At 31.2% G+C, this 19,689-nt stretch overlaps 1 protein-coding gene across 5 annotated transcripts; it reads left to right on the forward strand.

Annotated features, from left to right (window-relative positions):
• Positions 1-2,871: 2,871 nt before the first annotated feature.
• LOC139484878 (uncharacterized) lies at positions 2,872-18,870 on the forward strand. 5 transcript variants are annotated; one of them, XM_071268897.1, is made up of 14 exons: positions 2,872-2,969; positions 5,062-5,128; positions 6,179-6,261; positions 7,187-7,249; positions 8,184-8,258; positions 10,519-10,557; positions 11,935-11,988; positions 14,477-14,518; positions 15,317-15,391; positions 16,396-16,458; positions 16,666-16,879; positions 17,415-17,480; positions 17,903-17,995; positions 18,395-18,870. In XM_071268897.1, exons 2-14 carry the CDS (start codon positions 5,126-5,128, stop codon positions 18,677-18,679), a joined length of 1,155 nt encoding a protein of 384 aa, XP_071124998.1. In that variant the 5' UTR covers positions 2,872-2,969; positions 5,062-5,125; the 3' UTR covers positions 18,680-18,870. The 5 variants fall into 5 exon arrangements, with proteins under 5 accessions (XP_071124998.1, XP_071125001.1, XP_071124997.1 ...); XM_071268896.1 differs by lacking the exon at positions 2,872-2,969 and adding an exon at positions 3,009-3,139; XM_071268900.1 differs by lacking the exon at positions 8,184-8,258 and having other exon boundaries at positions 2,893-2,969.
• The last annotated feature ends 819 nt before the right edge of the window (positions 18,871-19,689 follow it).

The following is a 19,689-nucleotide window of genomic DNA, read 5'->3' on the forward strand; positions in this document are numbered from 1 at the left end:
TCTAAGTCAATAAGAGATTAAATCTCATCAAACAGTATTGCGATTATGAACTATGAACTACGTATGCATTAATTCTATATACACCATATCTACATCTTTAGGTCAAGCCTTACAACCCGATAATAACAAATTTAGATATCGCTAACTATTTCTTTTATGATCTTTTATTATCTCTTTATCAATATAAAACTTAAGATTGATTGATGATTATTTTCTGTCCAGTGACACATATTTCAATCATTCAGGACGAATATAAAGATAAGGAGTATGCATGGTGTGTTTGGTAGAGAGAAAAAAATATTCAAATAAAGTTAATATAAGCAATTACAGGTCATCGTACGGATACCGGTATTCGGCTTTTATATGCCCCGACTTTACAAATAAGAAAAATTTAACGGCCTTTTACGAGGGGGGTGGCAAGGGGGTCCCAATAACAGCAAAACAGCAAATTGATTTGGCTCATAACAGATAACAAGGAATTAAAATGGACAAAAACAGATAACAGTAAATGAAATATTAAAATAATTCGGTCTTTGACAAATCAGTATTTCTAATTAAGGATATAATCCTTTGTAATGCATTCCCTTTTCTATGACTTTGTTTTTAGTATTAATTTATGTATCTAGAATGTGTTAAAATTACTACTCAATATATTATAATATTTTTTATACGCTCGTTTACGAAACGTATTATGGTATACTGTTGTCCGTCTGTTGTCAACATGTCAGACATTTACTCAAAAACTCTTTAACCAATTTGTATTAAACTTTGGGAAATTGTTTATATCTATTGACGTGAGCTCCCTTTTTTTTTTTTTTTTTTTTTTTTTTTTTTTTTATCAATTTTAGATTTTAAGTTTCTGGGTAATGGGTTTTTATTCAATAAAATTGGTGTTTTTTTTTAGTTTTCGGATAATATCTCAAAAATGCTTTCACAAAGCAAGGAATTTTGGTGAATTGTTTATATCTATTAACATGAGGTCACTTTCAATTTTTATAAATTTTAGATTTTACGTTTCCGAGTTAACGGGTTTTATTAATTAAAAAGGGGGGATTTTCCAGTTTTCAGACATTAACACAAAAAATGTGTTCAGCAGTTCTCATGAAACTTTGCTGAAATGTTTATATCTATTGTTGTAAACTCCCTTTCGATTTTTATTAATTTAGATTTTATGTTTTGAGTTAAGGGATTTTATTCATTAGAAAAAGGTGGTATTTTCTAGTTTTCAAAAATAACTCAAAAATGCTTTCAGCAGTTCTCATGAAACGTTGGTGTATTGTTTATATATATTGACTAAAGCTCCATTTGTTGCTAATAAAAAAAAAATGACCTTAAAGAGTTTGAATATTCTGACTTTTTCTAAATGACCATTTAATGAGGTGTGCGAATTTTTCTTAATAAGACTATGAGGCAAAGTGGTATATAGGGTAGAAAAATCAAAAGCACCAATTATAAGCATGCAATTTATCAAGTACTTCGAACGAATTTTGACACTCCAAAAGCAATTTATTCCACTATTTTCAAAGGCCTTATTTGAACAATTTTTTATCAGCTGATGTTTTTGATTGTACCAAGTGTACTAGTAAGTAGAATACATAGTTTAGTAGGGAAACAATGGCTTGAAACGAAATAAATCTTTGTTTGTAATGAGTTATGTGCAGCTTTGGACCCAAGTACATGGTTGGAACTTTCATTGTACAATGCATTTGGTTTTGCTTTGAAAAGAATCACAGAGCTGAGTATATGTACCATGTTATATAAAAGGTCAAGTGGTTGTTAGGACCTAGTCCTTAATTGAGATTCTTGTCAGATATTCCTGGACATATGTTTTAATTCCTATTTGTCATATTAAGAATTGTTTTAATTTAATATGTTCGTAGTGTACGGGAAACAAAGAACATTATTCTCATACAAAAAATTAAGATAATTCTAAATACACATTCATAAAAAAAAATGGAATTTATTACAAAAGATAATCATAAGATATACTTGAATTGTCCTGGACCTCACTTCTGAGATGGGTATATGTTAATGGAATCCTTCCCTGAATACGGGACAAACATATTAGTAGTGGTAGACCCCAATGTCCAATGATCTTCAATTTATACCGAATATTGACTGTCAAACAAAAATGCTAACATTCCTATTTTCAATAACAGTTAACAGCAAATACATTATCACAATAACAGATAACAAAAAAACTAAAAGCCCAATAACAGCTAACAAAGAAGAAGACAATAACAGATAACAACAAACAAAGAAGAAGACAATAACAGATAACAGCAAATATATTTTCAAAATAACAGATAACAAAGAATTAAATTGCCCCATAACAGCATAACAGTTAAACCCCTTGCCCCCCTCTTTTACAGCTATTTTCCTAATTTCCTATATATTGTTTGGAGATGTCAATCTTAATTACAAAGCTTGAATAAACAATTATACAGTACAAACAAAGCAATCAAGCCTACCAATGTTTTACTCTACAAGCATTGGGAAAATAGCTGTAAATTTTAAACAGGCACATTACATAATTAATGTAGCGGGGTTTCATAAAGTTAATTGAACGCTTTCAAAGGAACATAAGACCGTGGCTCAATTACAAGTAACAAGTAATCTTAAGTTGACGCCACTTCGATCGTGCCTAAAACAACCTTTACAAATTCCATATAGATGATAGATCCATATATATACATAAGCCTATCAAAAATTTCAATGAAACTAATTAAATCACATCATACATCTATAACATGTGTTTATAAGTTAAACACTGGTGTGTAAAAAGGTCAAAAATTTTAAAACAAATATAATCACCCACAAATAGTTTTTCTTGGAATCTATTTGAATTTTAAATTTTAATCTGTTTACATCATTTAAGTTAAGTTTCTATATATATAAATATGATCTATGTTTAGACCAGGAAGTGATATGCGATTGAGAGTAATTAACTAACAAACATGATACGAAAGGTAAGAATTGAACTTTGATTATAAACTAATTCATGACAAATTCATTAGCTGTTCTTTCATGTCTTCTTCAACCATGTATAATATTTTTCATCTTCATTTCTAGTTTTCGTTTTATTTTCCTTCTTTCCTTCTGTATTGTAATGGCGGAGAAACTTTCTAAACAATATGGGGTAATGTATTTACGCTTCTCTACTTTGTTAGTCTTGTATGTTTTTTAATTCTAGTCCATATATAACTTTGGTTTGGTGTGACGTCCATTTTCATTGCAATTTGACTAGTACCCATTTTGATAATGGGCCAGCTTAAATAAGCTCGCCTTTGGGTGCGGGATTTTCTTGCTGTGTTGAAAGACCCATTGGTGGCACTGTGCTGTTTTCGGCTCCTTGGTCTGGTTGTTGCCTCTTTGACACATTTCCCATTTCCATTCTGAATTTCACCATTTATGTGTTTATGTATTGGGCTGAATGAGTTACACATCTAATATATATTATAAAGATAATATATGATTGATGATGATGGTATATATATGGCTGCATGAGTAACGTATGTATAGCGGTTAAACTGATGTATGTCTCCAAAAAGCCCATCAGAGCTCCATATCAGAGCTTGTGTTTGTAATGTTTCATAGATTTTGATCTCATTTCACGGTCCACTGAACATTGAAAATGATGGACACATTTTTGATAACATGATAATTCACCCCGTTGATATATTCAGAGCATGGTTTATTAGGATAACGGTTGTAGTCTCAAGTCTACATCGAGTAATTCACTTGTAAACGTTATTTCTTTCCGTGAATATTTTTGTTTGGTTAATTGTATTGTTATAAATAGGGCCTTTTGTTTTTGACGTTTTGTCATGTCGGGACCCATTATAATTGAGCTATTTAAACGGTGTGTATGGGTTTTGCTCATTGATGAAGACATTTATAAGGTAAAATTCAATTGCTTAAATCCACTTCTTTTGAATTCTCGTGGAAAATTGCCTTACTTGCAACTATGCCACATTTCCTGATTCATATATACTAGTAGTATATATATGTATGCAATACTATACGTACATGTCCACCTCTGTTTTATTTGATGACCATTAGATTTTCAGAGGGTTTGGGAAGGAGGAAATGATTTAACTGACCTAAGCAATACTAAAGGTCATTATCTTTTACCAGGTTCAATCCACTATTTTCTACATTTGAAAATATATGTACCAAGTCAGAAATATGACAGTTGTTATCCATTCGTTCGATGTGTTTAATCTTTTGATTTTACTATTTGAACTTTCCGTTTTGAATTTTCCTTGGAGTTCAGTATTTTTGTGATTTTACTTCATTGATTTGCCTAATAAAATTGAGAATGGAAATGGGGAATGTGTCAAAGAGACAACAACCCGACCAAATAAAAAACAACAGCAGAGGGTCACCAACAGGTCTTCAATGTAGCGAGAAATTCCCGCACCCGGAGGCGTCCTTCAGCTGGCCCCTAAACAAATATATACTAGTCCAGTGATAATGAACGCCATACTTATTTCCAAATTGTACACAAGAAACTAAAATTAAAATAATACAAGACTAACAAAGGCCAGAGGCTCCTGACTTGGAACAGGCGCAAAAATGCGGCGGGGTTAAACATGTTTGTGAGATCTCAACCCTCCCCCTATACCTCTAACCAATGTAGAAAAGTAAACGCATAACAATACGCACATTAAAATTCAGTTCAAGAGAAGTTCGAGTCTGATGTCAGAAGATGTAACCAAAGAAAATAAACAAAATGACAATAATACATAAATAACAACAGACTACCAGCAGTTAACTGACATGCCAGCTCCAGACTTCAATTAAACTGACTGAAAGATTATGATTTCATCATATGAACATCAGGCACAATCCTTCCCGTTAGGGGTTTAGTATCATACCATCATAACATATATGAGAAGAACATAACCCGTGTCATGCCAACAACTGTTTTTAGAATAAATGTGTTTAGTTCCGATGCATGCATGGCTTACAGAGAATTTCCTTCACCCTCAGAGATAATGTGACGGGGTTAAGCATGCCTGTTAGCGCTCAACGTATGTTTATTTTCTTTATTTTTAGGAGAAATAAACGTAAAAACCATCAAGCTCAAAGACAGACGATAAACAGGGATACCGATAACAGTATGGTAAGGGCAATATATCGAACTGACTTTGTAAGATAGATCTTATCTAATGCCATGATAAATTTTCTAGTATTTTATTCATTTTATATGCCTGCAGAAGAACGTTTTGCAAGTATTTCAAACCGGTGTTCAACAAAATTTTTTGCTTGAAAACCTTGGGTTATATCGAAAACGGAGAGGGGATGTGATCGGATCCTTGTTTGACCTAAACTTTACTGAATTTTAGCTTTTGTTTCATTCCAAATATATTTATTTTAACATCAGTGGGCGTCTTATTTGTCAATTTCTTTAGACCCAGTTGATTTAAAAAAAAAAAAAACAACAACATAATCCTTGTTGCCGAAGTTGAAAATACATGTTTTCATTCTAATAATATGCAACAAGAAGATTCTGACCCCCCAGTCAATGCAAATGTGCACTACCTTGATTTATTATACATACGCCTGTTTATAATTATCATATAACCCACGTTTTCGGCTTTTAAAAATATGCCAAATATTCCAATACCATATAGACTTGACTAATTATTACATTTGAGTATAGCATCAGTGAGCATTTTGTTTGGATGAATTTGAAGTATGCCATGGACAAGCATTTATTAAACTGCTGTAAAAATGGTATGATGACAAGTACACATGATTCGGGAATAGGGCCGAAGGGGCCTTATTAAAACAGTAAAATCATCTAAGATCAATTTTGTTGGAGATGTTTTCAATCTAGAACTTAAAAAAATGAACTAAATTTGGGAATCGAAAAGTAACTAACAAAACATTACAATAAAGTTTAGCCAGTACCGAAGCACTGGCTTCCGAGCTAATAACACACTCGGGAATGTTTTAAAGTTCACAACAGCTGATAGTTAAATAAAGGATATCATTTTTTTGCACAAAACATGAATTTTGAAAAATATGAAATTGAAACAACCTCGACGTGTTATCTATGATGGTTATTAAAAAAACCATGGCAACCCCTGTACATTGATATCACATGTTTATAATAACTGCAATTGGTGTTCGTAGTAAGTTATTCACTTTATATTTTCATTTTGTGTAGAGCGATGACAGTCTAATATGTATAGAAGAAGACCCTGTGCCTGTGAAGAGGAGGAAAATAGACATTCAGAATGTACCCTTACGGTACGTTTAATTGATTAATTTGCTATTCTACGCATTAATATACATGGTCGAATTTAAATAAACTTCACAGTCTATTCCACACCATATAGATTGAAGTTTTGATCGATTTTCAGTTTTAATTTTCAATGAATTGTGCGTTTATGTCGGTTATGTAATGGTTTGGTCGTTATCACCGTATAAGCGGCCTGGGGAAGGTATCTGTCGTTAGATACGGTATTGGGTGATATTGAGGCTTTAAATTTAGGTTTGGGAAATATGGGATCCCTGTTTGTCTATAGATTAAATGGTAGTGTTTATAATGGTAGTTGTAAATTCAAAGATATTCAAATAGAGTTCTTCAAAATTAGAAGTGAAAGTACCATGATGAAGCGTCGGGGAAAATTGCTATTGGTTGAATTAGAAACACAAAGATAAGCACTATGCTAGAGGCGAGGTACAATTCAAATTACAAACATAAGATTTAAAATGCTGGTGTGAGAAATTGAATGCAGATGCCTTTTATAAAATGAAAAGTTTTTGGATAAATAAAGTGTTTTACTGTCAGATAAAACGTTCTATAAATATTTGCTATTACAAAAATGATTTACTAACTGCTTTCAAACTCTCCGGAAATGACATTCCTTTATGATGGTCGTTTAAGAAGTAAACTTTATATCCCTGCAGACATGGCCGCCACATGGCTTAGATAGTTTAACTGTCAAAGATTAAAAAAAAAAAAAAAAAAGAACCCGAATCATACAATTGATTTCAATTTTTTGTTAGTTTCCAGATGGTTTAAAAACTATTAATTTTCTGTTTATTTTTTGTCACTTTGATTCATATTGAGATACAAAAAAAACCCACAATTTTGTTGATTGTTCAACTCCTAAATTCAGGTTGAATGAACATTATCAACAATAAATCTATTGAAAATTTTATATTGTAGAGAGGTTTTGCTTGAACCTTATAGAAGAATTTGGAAACGGCTGATGTCGACATTTCCCTTCAGGTATCAATTTTGACATTCTAGAGTAGTACCCGTCACGGTTTAACTTTTTGCAATAAAGGTATGCCAGTTAAGCAATTCACGCTACATCTAACTATTAGCTAACAAGTTAGTTTCTTCAAGGTTATCGTTTTTGTCTCTTTCTTATTTTCTGTCTCCAACAGCTTTGTTGGCCCAATAGATCTTAGTTCTGGAATCAGATCTTTATAAAACTATAGTGACTTACTATGAGGGTTCGATCATGGGACCATTTAAGTTTGATCAATTATATAAGTAAATAAGACAAAAGTTTCTCCAACTTTCCAATAATGTCCTCTCCTATATACACAATGATAACACTATTATGTTTCTCAATGCTTGCGGTGATTTCCAAGTCCCTTTGGTGTATTAGTTCCAGGTGTGCTGCATTTTATACATTAACCGAACCACCTAGTGAACATCTTACTAAAGAGCTTCACAAATATCTACGAGAACGGGTAAATGTTTCCTCTCTGCAAACCGTTGTTTGGAAACAAATGTACGAGGAATTTCAAACGTGAAAGGAACTACACTGGACAGCCTGTTTCATTCAACCTTTACATTACAGCTGTACCCTGAGTATAAGTCCAATTGCATATATAAACTGACAATTTACATTCAAAATGGATTATTCTAATACGCTAATGTCAAAGCAGATGTACCGTCCGTTACCAAAGTCTATTTGGTCTTGCATTATTTCATTTAAAAAAGTAAACAGATATAGTGTTAATAATTGGTTCCAGGTATATTGAAATCATGGAAGGCATGAAGATTTACAAAACATCTAGTTATCCTTTCACCGTTACACTCAGTTTTGGAATCTTGAATAATGTATATTGACCATTTGATATTGACTTACATGTACATGTGTAAGACTAGCTGTTACTGTTCACTAAGGTAGCAAAATACTATTTTGTAGGTATTTAGGAAGATGTATATTAATACGTTGCTGTAAACGTGTTTTACACTATTGGGGCTTTTCACGTTGGCTAAGGTAATGTTTATTAGACTGTGTATGTGCATCCATCGAGTCCCCCTTTGCTTTGTGGTTTGTTCTTCCTGCTTCAAAAATACTTCGGGTTTCGGTATTTTTGTTATTATATTCTTTCCTTTACTCCTCGACTAATATCTTAATGCGTAACATTAGTTAAAACCAAAGAATGTATATTGATTGCCAATATGTGACACTTTACTTTCCGATGGGCAAGTATAATAACTTATTACAGATACATTTTTACTCGTCCAAAATTAAGCGACTTGACTATGTGAAATTCTACATTTTGCATTAAAATTAAGATTAATAACGAATTTATTTACAAATTCAGAAAAAAGAAAAAAAGGTAATGGTCCTAACTTTATATTATTGGATTCTGCATGTTAGAATACCCTTTTCACATTTGCATACATATATAAACACGCCAATAGTTATATTTGAATGTTTGCATAAATTGCATGCGTATATTGGGGATTTTGAATCGGTTCAACGTTTTGATTTTTCTACCCTATAAAGGCTATATATACCATTTTGCCTCATATTCTCATAAAGAAAAAAATCACACATCTAACTAAATGGGCATTAAAAAAGTTAGAATGCGAATGTTTAAACATTTTTAGGTCATTTTTAAGTAGCAACAAGCAAAAGAACTATGTCAATTGGACATGCTTTGATACTATATCTGCCCTTGAATTTATACTAGATAACATTTTGTTCGCTTTGAAGATTCCGTATATCTTCAAGTTATCGGAATTCCAATGGGGACTAACTGTGCACTACTTATTACGGACCTGTTTTTGTATTGTTATGAGTTCCAATTTATGACTAAAATCAGCAAAGACCCATCGAAACAACATTTTATCGAAAATTGAACAATGCTTTTAGATTTTTGGATGATTTATTGGCTCTCAATAATGACGACTTTAGTATGTATACTAAAGAAATTTATCCTGTAGAACGAACTTCAAATAAAGCTAATACTGACAATGACCACTGCCCTTTCTCGATTTTGATATCTATATCATTAATGGGAAGCTTAATATAAAAATTTATGATAAAGGAGAAGATTTTTCATTTCCTATCGTTAATTATCAATTTTTAGATGATGACGTTCCCTTGTCACCATCTTATGGTGTTTATATATCTCAACTTGTACGATTCGTTCGTGTTTGTAACAATGTATTAGATTTTAGCAAGATAAATTAATGTATTACTGAAAAATTATTACACAAGGGTTTTCGTTATCACAAACTAGTCAAAACATTTACTAAATTTTATCATCGGTACAAGGACATCATTCGTAATATAACTCAACATGTAGACATCTTATACGTTCAGGTATTTCACATCCAATTGTTTATGGTAATATTCTTTACAAAGCACATAAATGTCAGTATTCACCTCAAAATCTAACAAAACCTTTGAACAGACTTATTAAGAAGGGATATAGTTACGATACTGTTGTCAGGTCATTAAAGATTGCATATTTTGGCTTTGATAATGATTCACTTATAGGGTCTTTGCATCGGAAGTAAACATATTTATTCTAAAACCAGTTGTTGGCATGACACGGATTATGTTCTTTCATATATTTTATGATGGTATAATACTACCTTAACGGGAGGGATTGTGTTTGATATTCATATGATGAAGACCTATTCTTTCAATCAGTTTAATTGAGGTCTGGAGCTGGCATGTCAGTAACTGCTAGTAGTCCTTTGTTAATTTATGTATTATTGTCATTTTGTTTAGTTTCTTTTGTTACCTATTCAGACATCGGACTCGGACTTCTCTTAAACTAAGTTTTACTATGCGTATATTTGTGCGTTTGTTTTTTCTACATTGGTTAGAGGTATAGGGGGAGGGTTGAGATCTAAAAAAAACCAAATGTTTAACCCCGCCGCATTTTTGCGCCTGTCCCAAGTCAGGAGCCTATGGCTTTTGTTAGTCTTGAAAGATTTTTAATTATAGTTTCTTGTGTATAATTCGGAGTTTAGTATGACGTCCATTTTCACTGAACTAGTAACATATTTGTTGAGGGGCCAGCTGAAGCACTCCTTCAGGTGCGGGAGTTTCCCGCTGCACCGAAGAACCTTTGGTGGCCTTCGGCTGTTGTCTATTCTATGGTCGGGTTGTTGTCTCTTTGACCCATTCCCTATTTCCATTCTCAGTTTTATTGAAGAAAAGTAATGATAATGAAATTGTAGAATTATTTAATTTTTTAAATTAATTTTACAATGTTTTATGTATAATTCTTTAGGAAAAGAACACAATTAATGGACAGCGAAAATGATGATCCGTAAGTATAGTAGTTAAAATGGTACATACTTTATATCTTTTCTTTATCACTTAATAGTTATTTTGTTAAATGAAGATCGAATTGACACTGTAGTCAGTTTTGATTGTATATGTATAAGTTCCTCGTTCATTATAATCATAATACGGAAACAATATTAACCTAAAACAAGAAAGAATACAGGTTCCGATGACAGGTTTATATACCTGAACTCCTGTTTATTTATATCATAGAAAAGAATGGATATTTAAATCCATCCATGACACAAAATCAGCATATGCACATCAAATAAACACAAACAGCAAAGTAAGCGATTTTATTGCTTTACTTTGTCTCAAAGTCACAATGAGGCCTTCAACATGGAACAAAAAATCCACCTCACTCCAACTTTAAGACGTTCCATAGCACCGGATTGAGCGGGATTCTTTGATAAAAAATTCGGAAGGACTTTAAAATGTAACGCCACCAACTCAGGCCCAGTCAAAGAGAAAGTATAAGTACTATATATTATATATTTAAATGAAAATAATTCTTATGCATTGGTATCAATATCAAACTATGTAGAAGATAATTGGTAATTTAGGTATCAAATGAAAAGTAAGAACAAATGACCATTGTACACCATCTTTTGTGATTTCAATTTTGAATAAAACAATTCTGTATCAATGAATTCAAAAAGTGAAGGCATAATATTGCCTGTTCCTCAGATATGAATTCACAATCTTGCATATGTGGTTCCAATAACCCATTGATATATTTCCAGATATCATGCTTACAGCTGGGAGTTCATCGTCATATGACCACCTGCAATAAATTAACGCACATATAAAAACCCTATATGTGGGTTATTCGTCAATGAGACAGCAATTAAAACAACCAATAGACACCATGAGATCAACAAGAAGCCCTTCATAATAGACAGATATCTGAGAATAACTAGTCAGTAATCTGCATTATATAACATTCAATGTTGAAGCTCTATTCACAAGAAAATTCAAAACGAGAAATAAAAAAGATTTGTCAAAGATATCAAGTTATTGAATTCGAACACCTGACAAGACTTTCAACTTCAAAAGACTCATCAGTTACGTTCGAATACAAGAAAATATGAAAGGCACACATGTGCATAGCGAGTTGCTACCTTAGTCCAATAAGTACAATAACAAACATTATTAATTGATAATTTTAATCAGAAATATTTAAATAATGTCTTGCAAATGGTTATGACTGTGGCTGAAAACTACTAGTTCCGATACCTACTAATGAATATTTAGTTATTTCTAAATGTTTTATTCAATTAATATTTTTCGCCAGAGCGGGATTATACTTTTTCTGTCTTTCTGTTTTATATTAGTAATATTAATGGTGTTATATTTAAAGCGATGAAGAAGAAAGACGGGAGCTAGTAAATCAGATAAGAAGTCTACAGTCGCAGTAAGTTGCTTCGTTTTAACGATATGCATAGTTCCAAAAATGAAGGCAGTAGTATACCTCTGTTCGAAATTCATAAATCGATTGAGAAAAAACAAATCCGGGTTACAAACTAAAACTGAGGGAAACACATCAAATATAAGATGAGAACTACGACACAACAGAAACACAACATTAAAATGTAACAATGGCTATTTTCCTGACTTGGTACAGGACATTTTAAGAAAAAAATGGTGGGTTGAACCAGCTTTTGTGGCTTGCCAAATCTCCCGCTTTTATGGCAATGTTAAATAAAACATTAAAATGCCAACATTACATGACAGGACTACAATACAAATAAATGGGAGACATATAGGATGGAGAAAGACTCGAATAATAGCTATAGTCCATCAGCTAGTTTTCAAAAGAGCTCTAGTTAAGGAGTTTGTGTTACACCCCAGGGAACCGCGATTTTTTTTGATAGAATTCAACTTCATTACCTTATTGATAAAATACAAGGTGTTAGACTTTAAAAAAAAAGTGTCCAAAAGAGGTTTAATAACGTCCCTTTCAATGGTCCTCTAATTTATTCATTACGATTAAGTATTTTGTATTCAAAATTTTTAATATAAAGCGATTAAAAAAATAAAAGTATGAGTATAAACATCCAAAACAGATATAAAAATATCATATTTAATGTAACACTTTAGATTTTTTGCTTTAAAATTATGTTTATTTACATTACAAACAATCCGATTTTTTGGGTTAAAATTAAGGCATATTTTCTCATTTCATACAGAAATTCATTATACAATTACCCGTTTTTGTGAATTAAATTTTAGAATTGATCATTATGCAATGTTTAAACTATTCGCAGTATATATATATTGTCTAAAATATGAATTATTTAAAAAAATATATGTACGTGCAAATACTTGTAAAATACCGGAAATCATCACATTACCGTCTTCGATTCAGTATACAACATGTACAATGTATTCACACATAAATATTATCGATTTGCAACGGAAACAAAAATTAAATTGTCGATTTATGTTGGTTTTGTGAGATAAATTATTTTATAAAGTGAATGTGTAACGTAATTTTTATGAAAAAAATACAAATTAAAGTTACTTTTTTTGCGTTCAGAAAAGATGCACTCTATCGAACTCAATTAAGGTGTACTTGATAACTGTTTGTGTTTTAAGGTCTGTGGTGATTGAGTTAAGACTATAAAGTCATTCAATCGACAAACATCCAAACATTGCTTTGAACGAAAGTCAAATAGTCAGTTGTGGGATTTGGTCAGAGTTTTTACTTTCTTAGGTTTTTTAGAAATACAAGAAAAACTGGCATTGTTGGTTTCAGTTTTAATAAAGATTCTGTTAAACATTGGTTGTTAAATGCACATGAAAAAGCTTCAATGTCGAGATTTGGTAGGAATTGGTTAACCCTGAAACATCTGCACTAAAAGAACTTAGAAAAACTCGAATGAAGCGATATGAAACTGATGTTTTGAAATTGCTTCAGATTCTGCAAAGCTTGCCAAATTCATTTGAAACATCTGAGCAGGTATATGTCTTGTTCTCAGGTGAGGTTGCTTCTTTGGAATTATTGTGCTACCTTCTAAACGCGTATGAAAAGGGAAAATATGCATCAGAAATTTTTATTTCTGAACAGCTTGTTCAAAAGTCAAACGATATCTTCAAAAGAAAATCATTGCTTACATTTTCCAAAAAAAAAAATAAAAAATAAATAAATAAAAGGCAAGCAGTTAATGACTGATAAGAACAAACAACATTGAGAGCAGATAACAAAAATTGTCGCCTGCTTGTCATAGCCCAGACAAGACAGTTGGTTATGCGAGAGGTTCTCCAGTTTGAATTAGGTCCTCTTCCATGACCTCATGCGATCATTGATGGGACACATGTGGTGGTGATCTGGTGGTCTTTTAGTTTGCACAAACACTCCATCTCTCACTTGTTTACTTATACCATATATTTGCATAAAAAGCAGCAAACATGTAGTTTGTACAAAGCATAAAATCTTACATTTATTAAGAGGTAAAATTTATTTGTATTAAGTTTTTAAAAACAATTTATTTGTTTGATGACCAGTGCTTTCTTGAAAATTTGTTCTATCTAGCCATTACCATGTAATTTATTTGTGTATATAAACTGTATTTCAATAGCACATAGGTATTGTAAGACTGATTGACAATTTGTGGTATTGTGCTCATATGTGGATGTACATATACATTTGGTTATGATTTTAATCTGTACTATTAAAAAGATGGTAGAAACCGGTAAAATAAACCACAACTCAAACAAAAAGGGTATGAAATATAAAGAATAACTTGGAATAGTTGGAATGAAGCAATCCATCCTGATTTAGTCTGTATTCTGTTTGTACTTTTTGGTTGTGACATTAATATTTAAATCAAACATGTTTTAGTTGATTGACATGTATAATGTTCGTAGGTTTGATATAGCATACACACTTTTACTTTCAGACTGGATAATTTAGACAGTGAACATAAGGCACTCCGTTACAGGTAAAGGAAATAATTAGATATTTTAACATGGTATCTTTTTCAAAAATAAAGGAGAGTATGTGCGTTCATATAATCATGTTTTATAGGCAAGTGCTTTTCTCAAAGCGATGATACCTGTAATGTCGATCAAAATATCTAATCACTGGAAGCGACCAATGTTTATTTTAAACACCATCTATAAGGTCGTGTCACATTTTAATTCTAAGTCATGGAAACAAGATTTCTATACTATAAAACAAACATATTAACAAAAATATCAAATTCGAATGTAAAATAAAAGGAGAGAGGTCCATAAAACCTGACAAAATCGAAGCTCGACTTTATAAACTGCACAATTCCTTAATATTTGTGAATACACGTAAATTATCAGAAGAAAGGTCCCATATGCAGTTGGACATACACGAATATAAAAGTAAATGAATAAAGATCCATGTGACAATGTGTTGTTTAGAAGCCAATGCATAGTCGAGACGTTGGGGTGTTCATTAGCTAGAAAACGAAATTAACAGAATTCAGAATGCCGAATTCTATTATGTGCTTCTGATTTAAAGAGGTATACATTTCTTCTTGTGTCTTGTAGTACAGGAAGTACGTTCTAGAAAAGCTTGGGAGATCTAGATACATAGAAAGTGTATAGTAACTAAGTGCTTTCTGTATTTAAAGCATCATTACAAAAATTATAATTATTGACTTAAACTACAAAATATTAATAATTTTTTTTTCCTTTCGATCTTAAATCTTTATCTATGACAATGAGTATGATCAATATATGATAGTTTAAAAAGTTATTATTTTCAGGCACCATGAAGAAACAGCTAACAATCAAAGAGAAATAGAACATTTTAAACAATTGAATAGAAATAGTGAATTAAGGTAAATTATGTATGTATATATAAAGGTATATTCGAAACTGAAACAGGCCGTTTAAGCAAATGATGAATACATCAAATTATACAATGTGATATCAACAGATAATCTAAATAATTTATATACAGAAAAAAATCGTATAGTGTGAGTTTGGTTTTATACTTTGTAAAAGTGAAATACATTTCTGAATATGTTGTAGGACTCTAAAATTGTACTTGTTATCCGCCTACAGACTATTCTATATTTTGTGGATATAGTTTAACGAGGAGTTATTCCAATACTCTCTTGACGAATTTAATTTTGTTGGTTTAACTGAAAAAAGAAAAAACATGTTTTGGTTCATTGTTTTCGTAAATAAAAGAGTAGTTAAAAGATGTCAACCAAGAGATTTTTGTAAGATACCAGATAAAAGTTGATTAATATTCGCTTTACAAATTTGACTTCTTTTTGATATATTCTTTTTTTGTTATACATGAATGAGCAATAGTTAACGAAAAACAAGATCATCTACAAAGATGGGAGTGAGCGAAAAATATATTTTGGTATCTTTGATGAGTTTTTACATTAATTTTATTTACCATAAATCGATATATTCTATTTCTTGTCAAATTTAGGTGGTTTTTCTCCGGGCACGCCGGCTCCCTCCAACAATATAAACTTGCCGTCAAGAAATAGCATAAATGCGGTGCTTAAAAGTGTCGTTAAAACACCAAAAATCAAAAATAAATCTTGTCAAATTTACTATGTTCTGGCTATTCCATTGATATCCCAAATGATATTCTTGAACAAAAATAAGCACAATATGACTTTACTCATTGTTTCTTTTGAAGGTATTGAAAACAAAATTCTTGTTTTTGCAGCTTTAAAGGATTAGTCATAGCTATTTTGACAAAGACGAGTACCCATTTGTCTTTTCAGGAATACATTGCTTAGCAATTGGGTGTAATTTCTTTTACTCATTATATTTTCTATATGAAATGTTATTTTTTTTCACAAATATTTATTGATAGGATTATGGAATTGAATCGAGAAAGAGATGAATTGAAAAAGGCAAAAGACGAGGCACTTTCAAGGTAAAAATAAGGAAATACAAAACCTCCTTTTGTTTTTAGAGACAGATATTTCAATTGAAAAAAAAGATGTTAATTGATTTCGTTAATTAATTTTTTCTTCTTTTTCTCTGTGGAACACATTTCAAATTTTGAAAATAATCAAACCTTAAACATTTTTGCAAGTGCAACACTATAGCTAGCATGATGGAAATAAATGCCATTTTATAGGTTAAGTGAGATGATGGGTGTAAAATTGAGAGAGAATAATCCTGCCATCACTGACTTAAATGATCCCAATCGTCCAATGAAACTTGGAGAACAGTTTAATGAGCTCTATGAAAATGAATGGACAGAAGCATTTTTAGAGCTACAAGATCTGAAAACTGACGACACTTCGTTAAATGAAGAACAGGCTGTCAAAATTTTACTGAATATATTAAAGGTGAATAAATATGTAGTCAATTTCACAATTGAAAAGTTATTTAAGTATTGTTGATATGACACATTTATTTGATAAATATGTAGCATTGCATCATGATTTTTTATAAACAAAGAAAACCAATATACCAGCTGGAGTCCGAACCCATTAACAGTAACCCTCCCATCTACCAAACGAGTTAAAGGGTATCAGGAAGAACAAGTTTTATGTCTTATGATTTCAATCCGAAGGACCAAATGTGTTTGAAGCAAGTTTATGCGTTTCCCTCAGTTTTAGTTTGTATCTTTTCTCAATCGGAATTTATGAGTTTCGAACAGCAGTATACTACTGTTGCCTTTAATTATAACACATACTTTTCATTTCAATTTTAAAAAGGTATCAACTAATTTTGTATATTTAAAGAATGTATTTCATCAAAATATACAAAAATTAAATTCAGTTTAAATGTACATTCATTTCATTTGATATACAGGTCGACGTTTGTCATAAATACAATTCAATTTTATATTTTCAATCTACATTATGACTTTTTTCATAGGAGATAAATGAGCAGAGTATTGCAGAATTGACACTTCAATTATCTGGCTTGCTGCAGTCAGTTCAGGTCAGTTTGTATAAGTATTAGGTTTTTTTTTTGGGGGGGACCACAGAACATGCGTGATATATGCTTTCCACTGGGCCTTAAGCAAACATCAGTAACTAAAACTATAACTGTATACATGTTTTATCTATATATCGATACCATTTCATGCATTGATTAATTTGTCTAGTTTATTGCAAAGCATAACGACATACTTACTTAACGACAAAATACATTAGTTTTAAGAGAGTAAAAAATATCTCCTCAAATGTAATTGCATCATTGCTCATTATTTAATTTGAATTATTGAAATTATTATATCTGACATTTATCACACTGAAACTAAAACTGACATTCTTCTGAAGCCATAGTTAACATAAAGCAATAGCAACATATATATAGATGTTTAACCTTATGTTCCAACTGATTATGTTTTATTTGTTTAGGGTCTTCCTGAAGATGATATCAAAGATTTTATCAAATCAATCAAAGATGCGTATAAAGCTAATTCAGGGAAATATGCTTCCTTAATACACAAGGTATGTTGATAGTTTTTTGAATCTTTGAGATTCAGAATTGTAATCACCCATGACTAGTGATATTTGTCGTGTCTAGGGAACAAAATCGTACATCTTTTTAATAAACAAACAGTATTTCAAGACCAAGAATCTTAATAATATATTAAATTTCCTTATGTTAATATTAGATAAAAATTAATTTGTCTTAGATTTTTGTTGTGCCAAATGTAGGAAGATTTTAATTTAAACTACAATGTTTTAATGTTGATAAAACCGTGTTGCATAGTAATTTCAATTTTGTAAAACTCTCAATCAGAATCTTAAATTGAAAGTAAGGACACTTTTTATTATGTTTAGTCGTCATAACTTGATGACTTTTTACTGTTGAATTGTAAACTATGTTCTATTATTTACTTTTAGAAAATTAGTACGGACGCTCTACATTGCCCAACAGTCGTAAAGTATGTTCAATGTTGTGAGTCGTATATAGAAAACTGTGCAAAGATCTGCTACCTAGCGGCTGTACAAGATCCTCCTATGTTGCTCCATTTTGACCCAGAAACTGTGTACGATAAACAAATTTTCAAAGAGTACACAACAATGGGACGCAGAGTAAAGTTTTTGGTGTGGCCTGCTTTATTTTTACACAAAGGTGGTCCTCTTCTTTCAAAAGGGGTTGTACAACCTTTACCAGATGTTGATTGAACCTTTATTCTTCAAGTTATTTAATCACAACGATAAATATATTATACCTAGAATCATTATTTTTGTTTTCATTCAATATTATACATATTCTGATATCAGTACATGTATGAGATATACTTGAATATCAGTAATAATTCAGGTTATGTAATATAAGTCAGGTAAATACAATAAAAGTTTTAGTTAAAAATGAATTTCTAAGTTATTAATTTCAAACTAGTTGCAGTACCATTAAAGTCAGATTATGGGATTTAGTATTTACTATGTCTGGTTCAATTGAAGTAAGGAAGAATACTATAGGTTTGTTGTCATAGGTAAATGCCAAAATATTTGAAAGCTAGGGATGTATAAAACACGTAAACGTTATGAGCTTTCTGACCAAAGGGACATTCATTTAAAGTCAACATTGTATAAGGGAGCTAGAACCTTTATTTCTGTGAGCTTTAAGATCAAAAGGACCTTAAAAGAATAGCCGAAATGTACGATAATATTATTTATTTATGTATTTCTCTGTCTTCAGTATTCTTGCATTTATTTTTACTGTATTCTTGTCTTGTAATGTTGTCATTTAAGTGGTATATTTATCATTGCCTTAAAAAAAGTGCGATGTTTTGCTAGCAACAAAACCATGTTCAACCCACCATTTTTCTTGAAATGTCCTGTTACAAGTCAGGAATAGGGCAGATGTTATCTTATAGTTCGATTCTATGTTTATTGCATTGTCGTTTGTTTTTTGTTGCACTTCAGTGTTTCTTATGTTTCGTTGTTTTCCTCTTATAGTTGATGTGTTTCCCTCGGTTTTAGTTTGTAACCCGTATTTGTTTTCTCTCAATCGATTTATGACTTTGGAACAGCGGTATATAACTGTTGCCTTTATTTATTTATTGATGTTGGAACCGTAATTTCGTAATTCGTTACCGAGATTTTTTATGTATGTTTTAATTCATGTATGTCAGTACATCTATAAAACGTTTAACAATTCAATACAATTTCGATTATGAATAATACATTTG

This window comes from Mytilus edulis, chromosome 8 (genome assembly GCF_963676685.1).
Source record: "Mytilus edulis chromosome 8, xbMytEdul2.2, whole genome shotgun sequence".
Classification (NCBI taxonomy): Eukaryota; Metazoa; Mollusca; class Bivalvia; order Mytilida; family Mytilidae; genus Mytilus; species Mytilus edulis.